At 43.7% G+C, this 13,614-nt stretch overlaps 1 protein-coding gene and 1 pseudogene across 3 annotated transcripts; one reads left to right on the top strand and one right to left on the bottom strand.

Annotated features, from left to right (window-relative positions):
* The first annotated feature begins 1,241 nt into the window (after positions 1–1,241).
* On the top strand, positions 1,242–8,652 carry LOC103722237 (peptide-N4-(N-acetyl-beta-glucosaminyl)asparagine amidase A pseudogene; annotated as a pseudogene). 2 transcript variants are annotated; one of them, XR_015972460.2, is made up of 3 exons: positions 1,242–3,408; positions 7,811–8,219; positions 8,385–8,652. The product of XR_015972460.2 is annotated as a peptide-N4-(N-acetyl-beta-glucosaminyl)asparagine amidase A pseudogene, transcript variant X2 (transcript). The 2 variants fall into 2 exon arrangements; XR_015972459.2 differs by having other exon boundaries at positions 1,242–6,995.
* A 1,011-nt stretch (positions 8,653–9,663) lies between these two features.
* On the bottom strand, positions 9,664–12,254 carry LOC103723039 (F-box protein MAX2 homolog A-like). The gene has a single exon (XM_008814205.6). It carries the CDS (start codon positions 12,019–12,021, stop codon positions 9,838–9,840), a length of 2,184 nt encoding a protein of 727 aa, XP_008812427.4. The 5' UTR covers positions 12,022–12,254; the 3' UTR covers positions 9,664–9,837.
* Positions 12,255–13,614: the final 1,360 nt, after the last annotated feature.

Genomic DNA, 13,614 nt, shown 5'->3' with positions numbered 1-13,614 from the left:
TTGCTACCGGCAAATTCCAAGCAACTTTCATTAAAATAATTGCTCACGTTTATCACTAATAATGTATCATATAATTTGCCGGTTATGATAAGAATCGCCTATAAGGCGGACATTTTTTTTTCTCCAGACAGTCGAATTTTTTTTTCTCAAATCTAAAGTAGAATATATTTCATATCGCCGAGAGCAGTTATAATTTTTTTTATATTTACCCATATCTCAAATCTTCTCTTTCCTCTATAAACAAGCCAACAGTCCTCGACAATCTCATATATCTCATAATATCTATTCAGATTTGTTTTTATATTTAAATCTATCCAGATATGGATAAAAATTTGATTATTCAACTAATATCCACATTCGTATTATATTCATTAAGGAAAAAATTGATATGTATATGAATAGATAACTATTCAATTCATATTTGAATATTCAATTTTATTTGTAATTTAATTTAATTTTATATGATACTATGAATTTTTTTAAAAATAAATGACTATATTAATATGATATTGACTTGATTTATTTTTTACTTAGTAATTTTGTATGTTCATAAAATTTAATTATCCAACTTTTATATATATATATATATATTCATTGATTTGCCTGTGCACCCACTCCACCAAATCCCCACGGGATATCTGACAATGGAACTTTCTTTTGATACTAGTTTTGGGCTTCGATGCGGGCCCGTCTCGAGTTGCACTAGTTGTGCCTCCCCACCCGCGTTCAACTCCGCATGCATGCATGGCCACGAGACCGAACCCACAAGAATACACCCACCAATGATTAAGTAGAGAGTGAAAGAGACATGGGAGCGTCTGTTTGCTTTATAAAATATAGGCAGGGGGCTGAATCTTGTGAAGGGAAGGGAAGGGAAGGACGCGGGTTAATGCCAGAGAATCTTGTGAAGGGTTAGGGTTGGAATATAAAATATAGGCAGGGGGCTGAATTTGATGCGGCAAAATTCTACCATACAAGGAACCGTGTCTCATAATACACGATAGCCGGTGCGTTTCGTTACGTTATCTGACTAAAATATGGAGACAGCCGTAATCGAACCGGACAGCTCAAGCTCCAAATTTCACAACCAATGTTCCTCGGAGGAGACGAAACAATGTTCCTCCAAATTTCTATTCTTTATGCAAGATGGACGTAATCCATCTAATAATTTTCTCTGCATGAATCCTGCCGAATACTGCACTAATTTCGTAGCACCGAATCAACTTGATTCACAACTTCAATTACGTTCCCCACAAAGTTGCTTCGTTCTCGGCTCCCAATCAAAAACCTTCCTTGGGTTCTCCAATTCTCTCAAACGTATCGGCAACAAGAATCCCCTCCTCAGCTACCTACCAAAGCGAGACCGGGTAAAGGAAATAGAGACCCACCCACGCTGAAGACCGAACTCGCCGTCTCCTCTCCCCTCTCCCTCCTTCAATGGGCTCCTCTCCTCTCTCCCTCCTCTCCTCTCTCCTCCTCCTCCTCCTCCTCTTTCTCTTAACCCTTCCCACCTCCAATGCCGCACTCCACAGAGCCAAACTCCTGACCTCAGAGTTTTCTGCAGTCCGCCGGCCCTCCTCCCCCACCACCTACTTCGAGGTCACCCGACCCATCCCCCTCCCCAAGACCAAGCCCTGCTCTACCCTCGTCCTCCGGCACGACTTCGGCAACACCTACTCCAAGCCCCCCGTCACCACCCTTTACGAGCCCCCCTCCCACTGCCCCCTCCACCGGCCGCCCTCCGCCGTCGTCCTCGAGTGGTCCGCCGCCTGCCGCGGCCGCCAGTTCGACCGCATCTTCGGCGTCTGGCTCGGCGGCGTGGAGCTCCTCCGCAGCTGCACCGCCGAGCCCCGCGCCACCGGCATCGTCTGGACCGTCAAGAAGGACGTCACCCGCTACTCCTCCCTCTTCGCCCAACCCCACACCCTCGCCGTCTACCTCGGCAACCTCGTCGACCAGACCTACACCGGCGTTTACCACGTCAACGTCTCCCTCCACTTCTTCTTCGACTCCTCCGCCCCCCGCCGCCCCCCGGCCGCCATCCCTGTCCCCGATTTCGCCTCCCCCGCGGATCTGATCTTGCCGATCTCTCGAAGCCTCCCGTCGGATGGTGGATTGTGGTTTCCGGTCCAGAATTCCTCCGACTTTCAGAAGAAGGAGCTCGCGGTCCCGGCCAACACCTACCGCGCCGTTCTTGAAGTGTATGTCTCCTTCCACCAGAGCGATGAGTTTTGGTATGGCAATCCTCCCAATGACTATATATTAGCTAACAATCTCACCAATTTGCCCGGGAACGGGCCCTTCAGAGAGGTCACTTTGAGACTGGATGGCAAGGTCATGGGTGCTGTCTGGCCCTTTACTGTTATCTACACAGGTGGGGTCAATCCCCTGCTGTGGAGACCCATTACGGGCATTGGCTCGTTCGATCTCCCGTCTTATGATATAGAGATTACGCCGTTTTTGGGGAAGATTTTGGATGGGAAGCCCCATGAATTCGGGTTCGGAGTAACCGATGCTTTGGATATTTGGTATATTGATGCAAATTTGCATCTTTGGTTGGATAGCAAGAGCTCGTGCACTGCCGGGAATCTTATCAAATACGAAGCTCCGGAGTTCACGTCGTCTCTGGTTTCGAAATTTAAGGGGCTCGATGGGCGATTCAAGACCACCGCAAGTCGGCAAATATCCATGACCGGGTGGGTGAAGTCCTCTTATGGGAAGATCACCACCCATTTCTTTCAGAGGTTTGATTATGAGAATCAGATGCAGTTTGCAGGTAATGGAAGTATTCAGGTGGTGAAGCAGACCATAGATTCTAACCATGGTACTTACACCAAGCATCCATCTTCCATCTTGTACTCGGAGCAAGTGCATCAGAACTTTCCTCTTTATATGTACACGGAGACTACTGACCAAGTCAACGACACCTACTCTTTGGTTTCCAATGTCACGTTAGGATTCAATGAGAAAAAGTTCTCCGGAGAGCGGTTTGGCTTCTCGTTCAGCTCTCTAAGGAACTTACAGAATTGTCAGGGCAATATGGGGGTGAAGGGGAATCTGGTGACCGGTGGCTCTGGGAGTACTCAGCAAGAGTACAGATATGAGAGCACTGGTGGTTGCTACTTTAGGAATGTGAGCAGCAGTAATTACACTATTCTGTATGATGAAATAGAGGAATCTTGTGCTGAGGCATCCCCATTAGGTGCTGGGCTTTTTTTTCGCTGGTAGACGGCCGCCTTTTCCAGCCAGGAGAATATCCCTGGCAACCGAAATGTACAAATTGAAGAATGGTGATTAAATTGTTTCATTTTGCTGATTCTTCCAATGTTGAATAAGAGGAGTTCCCCTTGAGGTTCGTATGATAGATGGCTTTGGAGTTTCTAATGGCTCCTGGGATCATGTATGCATGTAAGTTAGAAGCACAGGTTTCATTGTGGGATTTGATTTTTTCCTTGGTTGATTTCTGCTTTGAATGTTTATCAATCGACCCTCAATATATGCTTCAACTCATTGTTCATCTTCGTGCTTTAGTTGTTAATGTCAAGTAATGATCTTGGATTGCAGACTTGGTGTGTGCAAACTTAATAGTCTACAGAACATATTGTAATTGTGCCTTAAACTCTGAACAATTGCTTTAGCTCTCAGTGCATTCTAGGATAAAAGATTTGAATGACAAACTCGCAGACTGTCTAGGTTCATTATATTCTATCACTGCAGTCCTAAGTCCTTTTTCATATCTGACTTATACAAATCAAACAATATACTGTATTTTACAGGTCTGCTGGAAGTTCCATTTGGTAGTACAGTTTGCTTTATTTTTCTTTGATTTAATCTGCAGAAGAGCAATAGTATAAGAAATTAATATGATAGTTAAGAAATTAATACTGCTGAACTGCTGCAGGGAAGATGCCTTTTAGTTGCTTGTGGTATTCAAACAACCAGCTTTTGCAATTGGCATAAATTCTGTAAGAATTACCATTTAATAAATTATTCAAGATCTTATCCAAAAAAACACTCATATTCTAAGATAAAATATAAATATAAGATATATGCACAATGCATAGGATGCCATCTATAGTGCTCCCATCAAATCATTCTTTCCAGATAATTTAGCATGGTTTCTATTCTTGCATGTTGTGTAATATTAATTGAATTTGACAGCTGAGAAATTTATTTTGCTCTGGAAAGTTCTAAGCTAAAGTTTGGGGTTCACTATGATGGGCATGTTTAAAATACCATGTATGCATTAAGAATACAGAGTAGACAAGGTTCTTTCTGCTAATCTAGATCCAATTCTTGCCAAATACTTTTTCTTTGAGAAATTATTCCTGCCATATTGATCATCTTACTTGTATATCCTCCTTCCATCCTGATTTTATTGCAGCACAGATTCATGAGGTTTTAGCGCTACAGAAAGTAAAGTCTATTAATGTCCTAGCAGGTGCACTTCAATGTGGATTTTTGTATTAAAGTTTAGGGTCATTGATGAAGACCCTCTTGTTGGTGCTCCCTATCAATATAGTCATCATCATAGACCCAAAGCCTAGTAGGAAGACATGTTGGAGTAGATCTAGTAAGATCTGGATCATGCCAATTGGGGACAACCCCTGGATGCCACCACGTTTAGGCCTAAGTTTAACAAGGTGAATGGTGTGTTTACAGAGATGATCTTGTGGACAAGTTCTTTGTATCGTGTGCCACTAAAGACATCAGATAAACATGGTACTGTTCGCACCGATTATTGCACTCCGTCAACCAAAAGCTCTTGAAGTACTGTGAATATTTCTGATCCTTTCATTCCTTTTAATATAATAAAAACATTTCTTTTGAAAAAATATAGCTTGCACCACATAAAAACTAGAAACATTAGCATAGATAAAACTTATCTAAAATCTTTGATGTTCTGATAGAGGCCTAGATTTATCCACCTCTAGTGGCAAGAATTGGTACACACATATATATAATCTTGTGAACTGAGTTCTGTGGTTTTAGCCAAATAAGATCAAACAATTAAATAATCACAGTTTTTATGGCCAAACTTACAAAATCGAATGGCATATTAAAGATCTTTATTATGATACAAATCTATAGTTCTCAAAGTAGAATAATTTAGCAACCTAAAGAATGTTTGAAGCAATTATGGCCTCTCCAATGATTCTTCGGCCTTACTGATTTTTAGGCTTGTGACTTTAACATGACATATCAATCTTACGAATTTTGAATTTTCATTATATAGTAATTCATAAGGAAAAACTATCTGCTGCCTTCAATCAAAGGGCAAATCAGTCTGCTGTCTTCAACCCAAGGCTTCAATTTCATCTCTTTTCCACACCGGAGGTTGATAATGGTTGGATGCTCCTTCAAACTTCGTCCATGATAACTTGTGCTTGGCAAGCATTAGAAAGGTAAAGTTGAATTAAGGATACTATTGGCACTAAAGTAGGTACTTACATAGAGGTAGTAACTTATGAGCATGGGCGATTCTGTGAAGTCTTTATTATTAACTCTATATGCATGGCATCAATTCAATAGGAATGGTAAGTTTGATATTCTTAAATCGGTTCTGCTATTAGGCATAGTTTATTTGGTTATGAACTGAGTTTCTCATGTCAGAGCACTGTTTACAGTGATATGTATAAGGTGGTAGGCTAAGGCACAATCTGGTCAATTAATTTGAGTGCCTAACAGGTGTCATAGTGCCAACTGGTATTCAGGAGGTGATTTGTTAAAAGAAAATCTGAGAATATTTCTTGTCTGAAAGAATATCTAATATATACATACATATACATATATATATAGAGAGAGAGAGAGAGATAGGGGCTAAAATGCTCTTGAGGGTATTTGGCTCCAAATTCTTCCCAATGAAAAACAATAACAGACCTCTCAAACTGAAAATATGCACTATTGATCAGTGATCTACAATGTGGAAAATGCCTAGTAAGTCGTGCATTTTTAAGGTCTTCTACCCATACATCCAATAGATGCAAGGTATTACTATATTTTAGTTTGATCTATAGTCTAGAAGTATCCAAATTAGCTGAAATTTATTCTTTATATATTTTAATATATTTAAATTAAATTTAATTATTGCAATTTGCAAATATATAGTGTATTAATATACTTTTGCTCATTGGATATATTTCAACAAAATTCACTTTCGGCTCGATTGATTTATGAGCATGAGACATCAAAATAAATGATTTTTTTGTTTTTAGGTATTTTATACATAGTAGATCATGATCAAAGGTGTGGATTTTCAATTTGAGACGTTTCTCACTGATGTTTGGTGAGAAGCATTTGAAGCCAAATGCTCTCAAGAGCATTCTTTTACGTGTTTTCATGGAGAAGCAAAAGGATTCGAATGGAAGTTTAGAACTAATAAAAAAAGTACAATAAGCTAAAGATACTCTGTTCTCATTTAACTCTAACGAGATGATGTTTCTCAAAAGAAGAAGAAGAAGAAAAAAAAAGTTTATAACTAAGAAAAAAAGTACAACAAGCTAAAGATATCCTGTTCTCACACTTTGAGCAATATGACTGCTGCTTCATAGACGCTGATAGCATGGTTTTTTGGTGGTCTTTCTAGTTAGTGCAGCACTATCCTGCTAACCAGAATCTCATTTCAAGTTGACATTTGCCACTAGCCAAGTACCGCTTGTACAGAATTTAGCTTGACAATGGAGTCCTGAAGCTAAGACATCATACCTGGAGACACAGCTTATCTGGTTTATCACAAATGGGGTAGTCATGGAGGCAACAGCGGATAGTCCCTGTGCAGCATACTACATTCTCATAAGCGCAGCAACCATAGAGTAGGCAGATGTGGCAACAGCAAGTTTCTCCAGATGGGCAGTATGACAAATCTCCGCATGTAGTTGGCAAAGGGCTAGGTGGAGGTGGCGGCGGCAGCATGGTTGGTGATGGAAAAGGAGCTGGAGAAGTCGGTTCGTTGGTGGGGTAGGAAGCCATGGCATATATAGAACAGACACCATAAGGTAAATCAGTGTTCCTCTGTATGTATATACCCTTGCATTCCCCAGCGAGTACCCCATGGGTTCTTCACAATCCAAGCAGTCAGTATTGCCTTGTGATCCATACCCCACAATCGATACTGCATGATCAATGTCATCTGGATTGCTTGAGCTATCACCATCATAGATTCCCCGATAAATCAGATGACATAAATTTATTAGCATGATTTATGTGTTCTTAATCATAAACAAGCTAGATAACACAAATACTTGTCTTTAAATCCATATAAAGCTTTGTTCCAATGCCTATTCTGCTTAGGAGTCCATCAGGATTTCCTGAATGCTGGTTCTTCAAATATCAATTTTCTTGAAATAGAGTTGACTGTTAGGCACAAGAGAGGAACCTATGGTTTAGTCGCCCCTGTATACAATTGAAAATCACATGAAGATCCATCAATCTCCACACTGACAGGCTGTTTGATGACGGCACAGAGGAGCACTTTCTTTTGGAGCTATGTCTTGGTACCAATTGATTGTCACTACTTTGCTTTTTGCCTGATCATTAAATTGACATAGCTCATTCGAGAATAAGAAAAATAAAACTTTCTTAGCAAACTTTGGATGCTCAGCCCAGGTTTATAGTGCTTCTCAATAATTTATGGCAAGCTGACTTTAGATATTTGTGATGATTTTGATTGCCTTTTCAACGTTATAGATAGCATCATGCCCTGTGTAAGGGTAATTTGATTTTGTATCAATTCCGCAATTGTTAATGACACACTCGAATGCATAATATATAACCTCCTCACACCCTTCATTGGTTTTGTCACATTCCACAGGTTCTTTCTTGGAGAGGCTGATAAGCTCCCTTGCAGCGATGGCATTTATTTCCCCCATAGTTCCTGTTGAAGAGAATTTCCCAGCAGCTTGTGGCAGCGATTTAGCAGAGATAGTTGCTGAATGGCCGTAATCTAATAGGTCTTTCTGTCATACCAAAATACTTCCATCTTTATTTGGTGTTAGTGAGCTGTGCTCTGATGTATGTAGCGGGGAAAGCAAACCTTTCTTTGGTAAGATGTATTGAATTGAACTATTATTTGTTTATGCATATGTGAAGGAAAAGATATCCATGAAATGAAGCTTGTAAGACAATAAAATTTGCAACTGTTGAGGCCCTGCTACTAAACAACTCTCAACCAGAGGGACATTTTTCAGGGACATTTTTCAGCCCCCTTCGACATTCCGATGGTATCAATCTACCTCCAAACTTACTCAAGTTATTTTACCAGACTGTGATGATTCTAGTTTTAAGATATGCTGGAATTAAATGTACTGCAATAAAAGCCTTCCATCCATATATTTGTAGTAGAAATTTTTATTCGGGTCTTGGTCTTTCAATAATGCTTTTTGCAGTTATATTATTCCTCGGTGCATGCATGCCGCCTTCTCACTTGTCAGTGGTTACTGATGCATATAAGCGGCCAGAAAAAGCAGCTCAGTTGGCATAGGAGATTGAAAATGCTCCATGATATCTGTAGGTGTGATCGAATTATGTTCTTTTTGTTAGTATTTTTTTTTTTGTTATTTTCCCATGCTTTGTATTTTCTTTGCCACTATGTTCTGGTCAATACCAACCGAACTCGTAAAGCAACTTGCTTAACAAATTTTACTATATCGTTAATATTTCGTCTCTTGTGCTTCTGTTGATAACTAGTTCTCTGCAAAAAGATTTAATTTCAGGGTCATGTGGAAACTTCTTATGAAGGCTGGCATGTTTCCTGGAGCAGAAGTATGATGTTTATATGTTAAACTGCACTATGCTACTGATCTGAGATTTCTTCTTGAAAACATAGAGGGTTGATGTGCATGCACCAGATTAAAAATATTTCACCATGATCTGAGAGTGCAAACTGTGTTGTTAATAAGCATTGGACAATCAAGAGTCGCAAGTAATGACTGAAGTGCCTATGAGTGATAACTCATCAGTTGGTGCTCCTGAAATTGATGGTTCCTGAGCTCAAATGCGATGAACCATTCGCAGAAAAATGCAATATTTTCAGTCTTGGAGTGAGCTTTGCACTCTAAAGAGGCTATAGCAAGGTGTGCCGTCAGTGCAAAACATAAGCTATGTCTCATTTATACTCCCTAATATACTATGAGAAAGAGGAAATTAACCTTGTAAGAATCCTCAGCTGATTTTTTTTTTTTCCAGGTGGTCTATTCAGCTGCCACAAGGGAACACGGTTGGGAATTACTGAAGGCGTTCGTGGCAGCCTCGTTTCAGGTATTTCATTGAAGTCACACGTGGTATCTTCTAAACCGGTTGCATTCAAATTGGTGTATTAGCTCAAGAATCTACTCTCACATTTCATCATACGGATTGCTGGGCAAAGCCCGAAAAAGCGAACTGCCACTGCACTCTTCGCTGATTTGATTTGCCATCAGTTTTCTACAGTAACAGTAGAGGAACCAAACTTCTAGCCGGCTTAAGTCGTAAATTAGCCGGTTCTACGGTGAAAAGCAAAACCATATCTTGCAGTTTCAGTCAACGTGCTTCCTTTTCAAATGGCACGCATTGTGGAAACACTATACTTATTTCATGCAAGTTCTACTAGAGTAGGTAGTTTATTCATTTCCCAGTGCGAAGCTTCCTGTGTCCGAGACTGTTAAAATTGATCGAGGACTGGTGCTATTGACAGAGAGAGCACGCAACTTTTATTCATTCTTATCATCAACTCGGTACCAGTTCCTTTGCAGCATTTACAACTCCGCAAACAACTGGGGAGGGGGAAAAAAAAAAGAAGGAAAGAAAGCAAGCAATAATGGAGATGATGCCGTAGTAACAATTTCTGCCTCTGTGACTTTGTTAATCAGGAATTAGTCTGCTGTTCAACGCATGTTCGAAGCGACTGCAGGAATCGACTCTCATCTCGGTGCTCATATCATTTTCTGGCGCGGGATAGTAATCTTCTCTGAGCTGCACGTCCCTGAGATGAGGCATCATGAGAAAGAACCTCATGAAGTGCTCGTGGGTGGTTCCGTGGATGAAAAGCTTCCTCAGAGTAGGACACCCCTGGATGAGGCCGGTCGCCGGAAGGGAGAGGCTCCTCTGGTTCACCTCCTTGTCCTGCGGCGGCCAGTAGTCGAGCTCATAGAGGTTCAGGTCCCCGATCCCATGAAGGTAGAACCTCTCCCACAAGCTCAAATCCATGTGGCCGGTCGGCGCGGTGAGCGCATATCCGATCGCCTCCCCGCAGTCCAGCTTCATCTTTGCCAGCCGGGGGTAGCGGGAGAGGGAGCTCAGTCCGAACACTCGCTGGGCCGGCCTGGGGCAGGTCCTGCAGTCGCCTTCCACCTTGATGCGGATCTCTTCGAGGTCCGGGCAGCAGTCCAGTCCGGCGTCGGCTAAGGGGCTCAGTACTTCGCCGGCCGGCACCCATACTGATAGATAGCGGAGACGCTCCCATAACCGCCACCAGAAACTGCTGGTGCTGCTGCTGCCGTTGCTCTTGCTATGATCACCATCATGCCTACATTTCTTGTTCCTCGATTCGTTCGAAACCTCCTGTTCCTCGAGTTCATCGAGATCGCCGGTGTTATTAGAAGAAGTTCTGTCCGCGTCCTCAGGTGACTGTTCGAGGTCGGGCCTGACCCAAACGCAGTCGATGTGGAGGCGCTCGATGCGGTCCCGGATCGGCTCCAGGGCGCGCAGGGATCGGGCCGCATCGAGCTGCCGGCAGCCAGAGATGCTCACGTCGACGAGGGTGGACCGGAGCATGCTGGCCAACTTCTTGACACCCATCTCGGTGACCTTCCCGCATCCGTGGATCTCGAGCTTGGACAGTATCCGGCAGCCCCGGGCGATTGCGGCGAGGCCGGCGTCGGTCAGATCGGGGCAATTCTTGATGCAGAGGGACTGCAACCCGCCGCAGAGGGAGACGCCGTCGAGATGCAGCCAGGCAGCCCTGCAGACGCCATGGAAGTGGCCCACCTTGAGGGACTTGATCCTGGGGCACTTGCGGCCGAGGGCCTCCAATGCCAGGCCGGCGTCCCGGACGTTGTGGCAGAGGTCGAGGGCGAGGTCCTCGAGCTCGGGGAGAGCGGCGAAGAGGCTTTCGAGCCCAGCGACGGTGATCCCGGCGTCGTCGCTGGTGAGGCCGTCGTCGGCGGGATCGGAGATGGGGCGGGCGGGGGAGAGCGTGGAGGGGTCAACGAGGTGGAGGAGGGAGAGGCGGGGGCAGGCGGCGGCGAGGGCGAGGAGGGAGGCGTCGCCGACGAACTCGAAGTAGCGGGGGTTGAAGACGCAGGGGGCGAGGAGGTGGCGAAGGTTGGGGCAGGCGGCGGCGATGGCGGCGAGCTCGGAGGCGCGGAAGCCCTCGGCAGAGGAGGCGGAAAGGAGGTCGAGGCGGGCGAGGGAGGCGGCGGCGGCGGGGTGGGCCTGGAGGGCCGGGGGGATGTCCTCGGTCCAGCAGTAGAAGTGGGAGAGGTCGAGGGAGACGAGGGAGGGGCAGGCGGCGAGGAGCGGGGCTAGGTCGGCGCCCAGCGGGTGGTGGGGCCGCTGGTGCCAGCGGACGAGCTTGGCGTGGCGGAGTCCCGGCCACCGCGGTGCGAGGACATGGAGAGTTGAAGGATCTCGGGCGTAGACGGTGAGGGACGTAACGTTAGGAAAGGCCTGACCGAGACGTTGAGCGACGAGTAGTTGCTGGTCGTCGACGAGCAAGTGGTGGTGGCCATTGTAATTATCGGGACGGGGCTCGGGATGGCCGTTGAGTCGGGTGGGAGACGGGTGGAGGAAGGGATGGTGCCCCCAGGGGGAGAGCAGGGAGAGATCGAGGTGGGAGACGTAAGGGAAGCAGGTGGGGAGAAGGAAGGGGTTCCGGACGTGGCCGCGGAGGGAGAGGGAGGTCCGGGAGAGGCGCTCTAGCGAGCGCCACCTGCGGCACACCAGCGCCGCCGAGTTGCGGGACCGAACGTCTTTCACCAGCGCAAACACCTCCGTAAGGATCGACTCCGGCAACTCATGGATATGCGTTGCTCTTTTTCCGGCCATTTTTTTTTCCTCCTCCTCTCCTGTCTCAGTTCAGATGGAAAAAAAAAAATTAGGAAAGAAGAGACGTGAAAGGTAAAGAAGAAAAATTTAGGATGGAGTTGTGGATTGGGGTGGGGAGGAGGACGATGGGGAAGGGGGCGTTTGTCAACAAATGGATGCCCACGTGATCCTGATCATCCTCCCTTCCCTCTCTCCCCCTCTATATATATTTTTATATTCTCCCATCCTGCCTCGTATTGGATGGATCGATTGATCGGAGATTTTTATGTGCAGGCTTGTTAATGCCGACTTGGTACATCTCCATCCGTCCGTGATTGAAGGCATCTACCATCTTTTTCTTTTCTTAGCTTTGTCATGCAGGGGTGAAACTGGATCGTATATTTGGAAAATATCCGTTCAGATACAAAAAGATATAAAAGATAACAAAGATAAAAATTAAATATTAATATGAATAGAGAACTATTTGAATATCCAATTCTATTTATAATTCTATATATTTTTTATATTTTTTTAAGAATATATAATTTTTTATTTGTAACTAATATTTATGTGTGTGTGTATATATTATTTGTTAAATAAAATAAATATGAATAGAGGTATATCTATATCCTTAATAATTCATACTAAATAATAGGTCAAGTCTAGCTATCCACATTAAATGACAAAAATGAATGTTAAGTGGACATAATTAATAAGAAATGAGGGAACTTTAATTTGAGATTTTTTTTTCTCTCATCTGTCTCTTATCTCCACCTACCTCTCTTATCGTCGTAATGAAGTACGGGTGACGATAGCCCTCCGTTTCTCTACATAAGCGCCTCCTCCTCTCTTCCATCGGACTCCTTGACCCCATCCCTTACAGTAACCTCGTGCTCGATGGGGATGATGTTATTTCAACCTCCTCTTCAGCCTTCGATCCTCTCCTCCGCCACCTGCTCCTTCTCTTCTACCAGACCATCTTCTTACTTGTCCTCCAATCGGCTGCCGATGCCTGACCCCTCGTGCCGAGGTCCGGTCTCTTGGTGCAGCGTCCCATAGCAATAGCATAACATTCAGAAGGATTTTATGTTAACTATGATTGCATGATACTTATAGAGGGATTTTATTTCTTCCTCATCTTGTTAGCTAGCTGGAGCATGTCTTCCTTTATTTGCATAAGTAGACTTCCACTTCTTTTACCCATTGAGTTTCCTATATATCCGAAGCAACTACATGCCTAAGTTATATATGAGAAAAAACTTTGACTAGACAAGTTGATAGTCATAATGAAGGAATCATCTTATGATATAGTTACTTGCATTTGTTTAATTAACATCTTGAAATACAAATAGGTAAACAAAGAGAAACTAACATTTTAAATGAAGCAAAACCTAACAAGTAGCTAAATTCCCATTTTGGAGAAACGCTGAAGTTGATCATAACCTTATGGTTATTAAAATGGTTGTGTAATTAAAATTAACATAATTGAAGGGAATATTTACCTTGACATCAATGTGCTTCACATTTATATACAAATGTACGATTTGATCAGCTGAGTCAAAAGGTTAAGATATCATCATCATCATCATAAAAGGATCAGCTGTGCTACCAAGA

Source organism: Phoenix dactylifera, chromosome 12, assembly GCF_051530095.1.
Source record: "Phoenix dactylifera cultivar Ajwa chromosome 12, Ajwa_hap1_PhDact_Kaust_v1.1, whole genome shotgun sequence".
NCBI lineage: Eukaryota > Viridiplantae > Streptophyta > Magnoliopsida > Arecales > Arecaceae > Phoenix > Phoenix dactylifera.
The sequence above is the reverse complement of the archived record's forward strand: the minus strand, read 5'-3'. Positions and strand labels throughout refer to the sequence as shown.

Coding starts and splice junctions, on each gene's coding strand:
- LOC103723039 (XM_008814205.6), bottom strand. CDS start 12,021: ATGGCCGGAAAAAGAGCAACGCATATCCATGAGTTGCCGGAGTCGATC.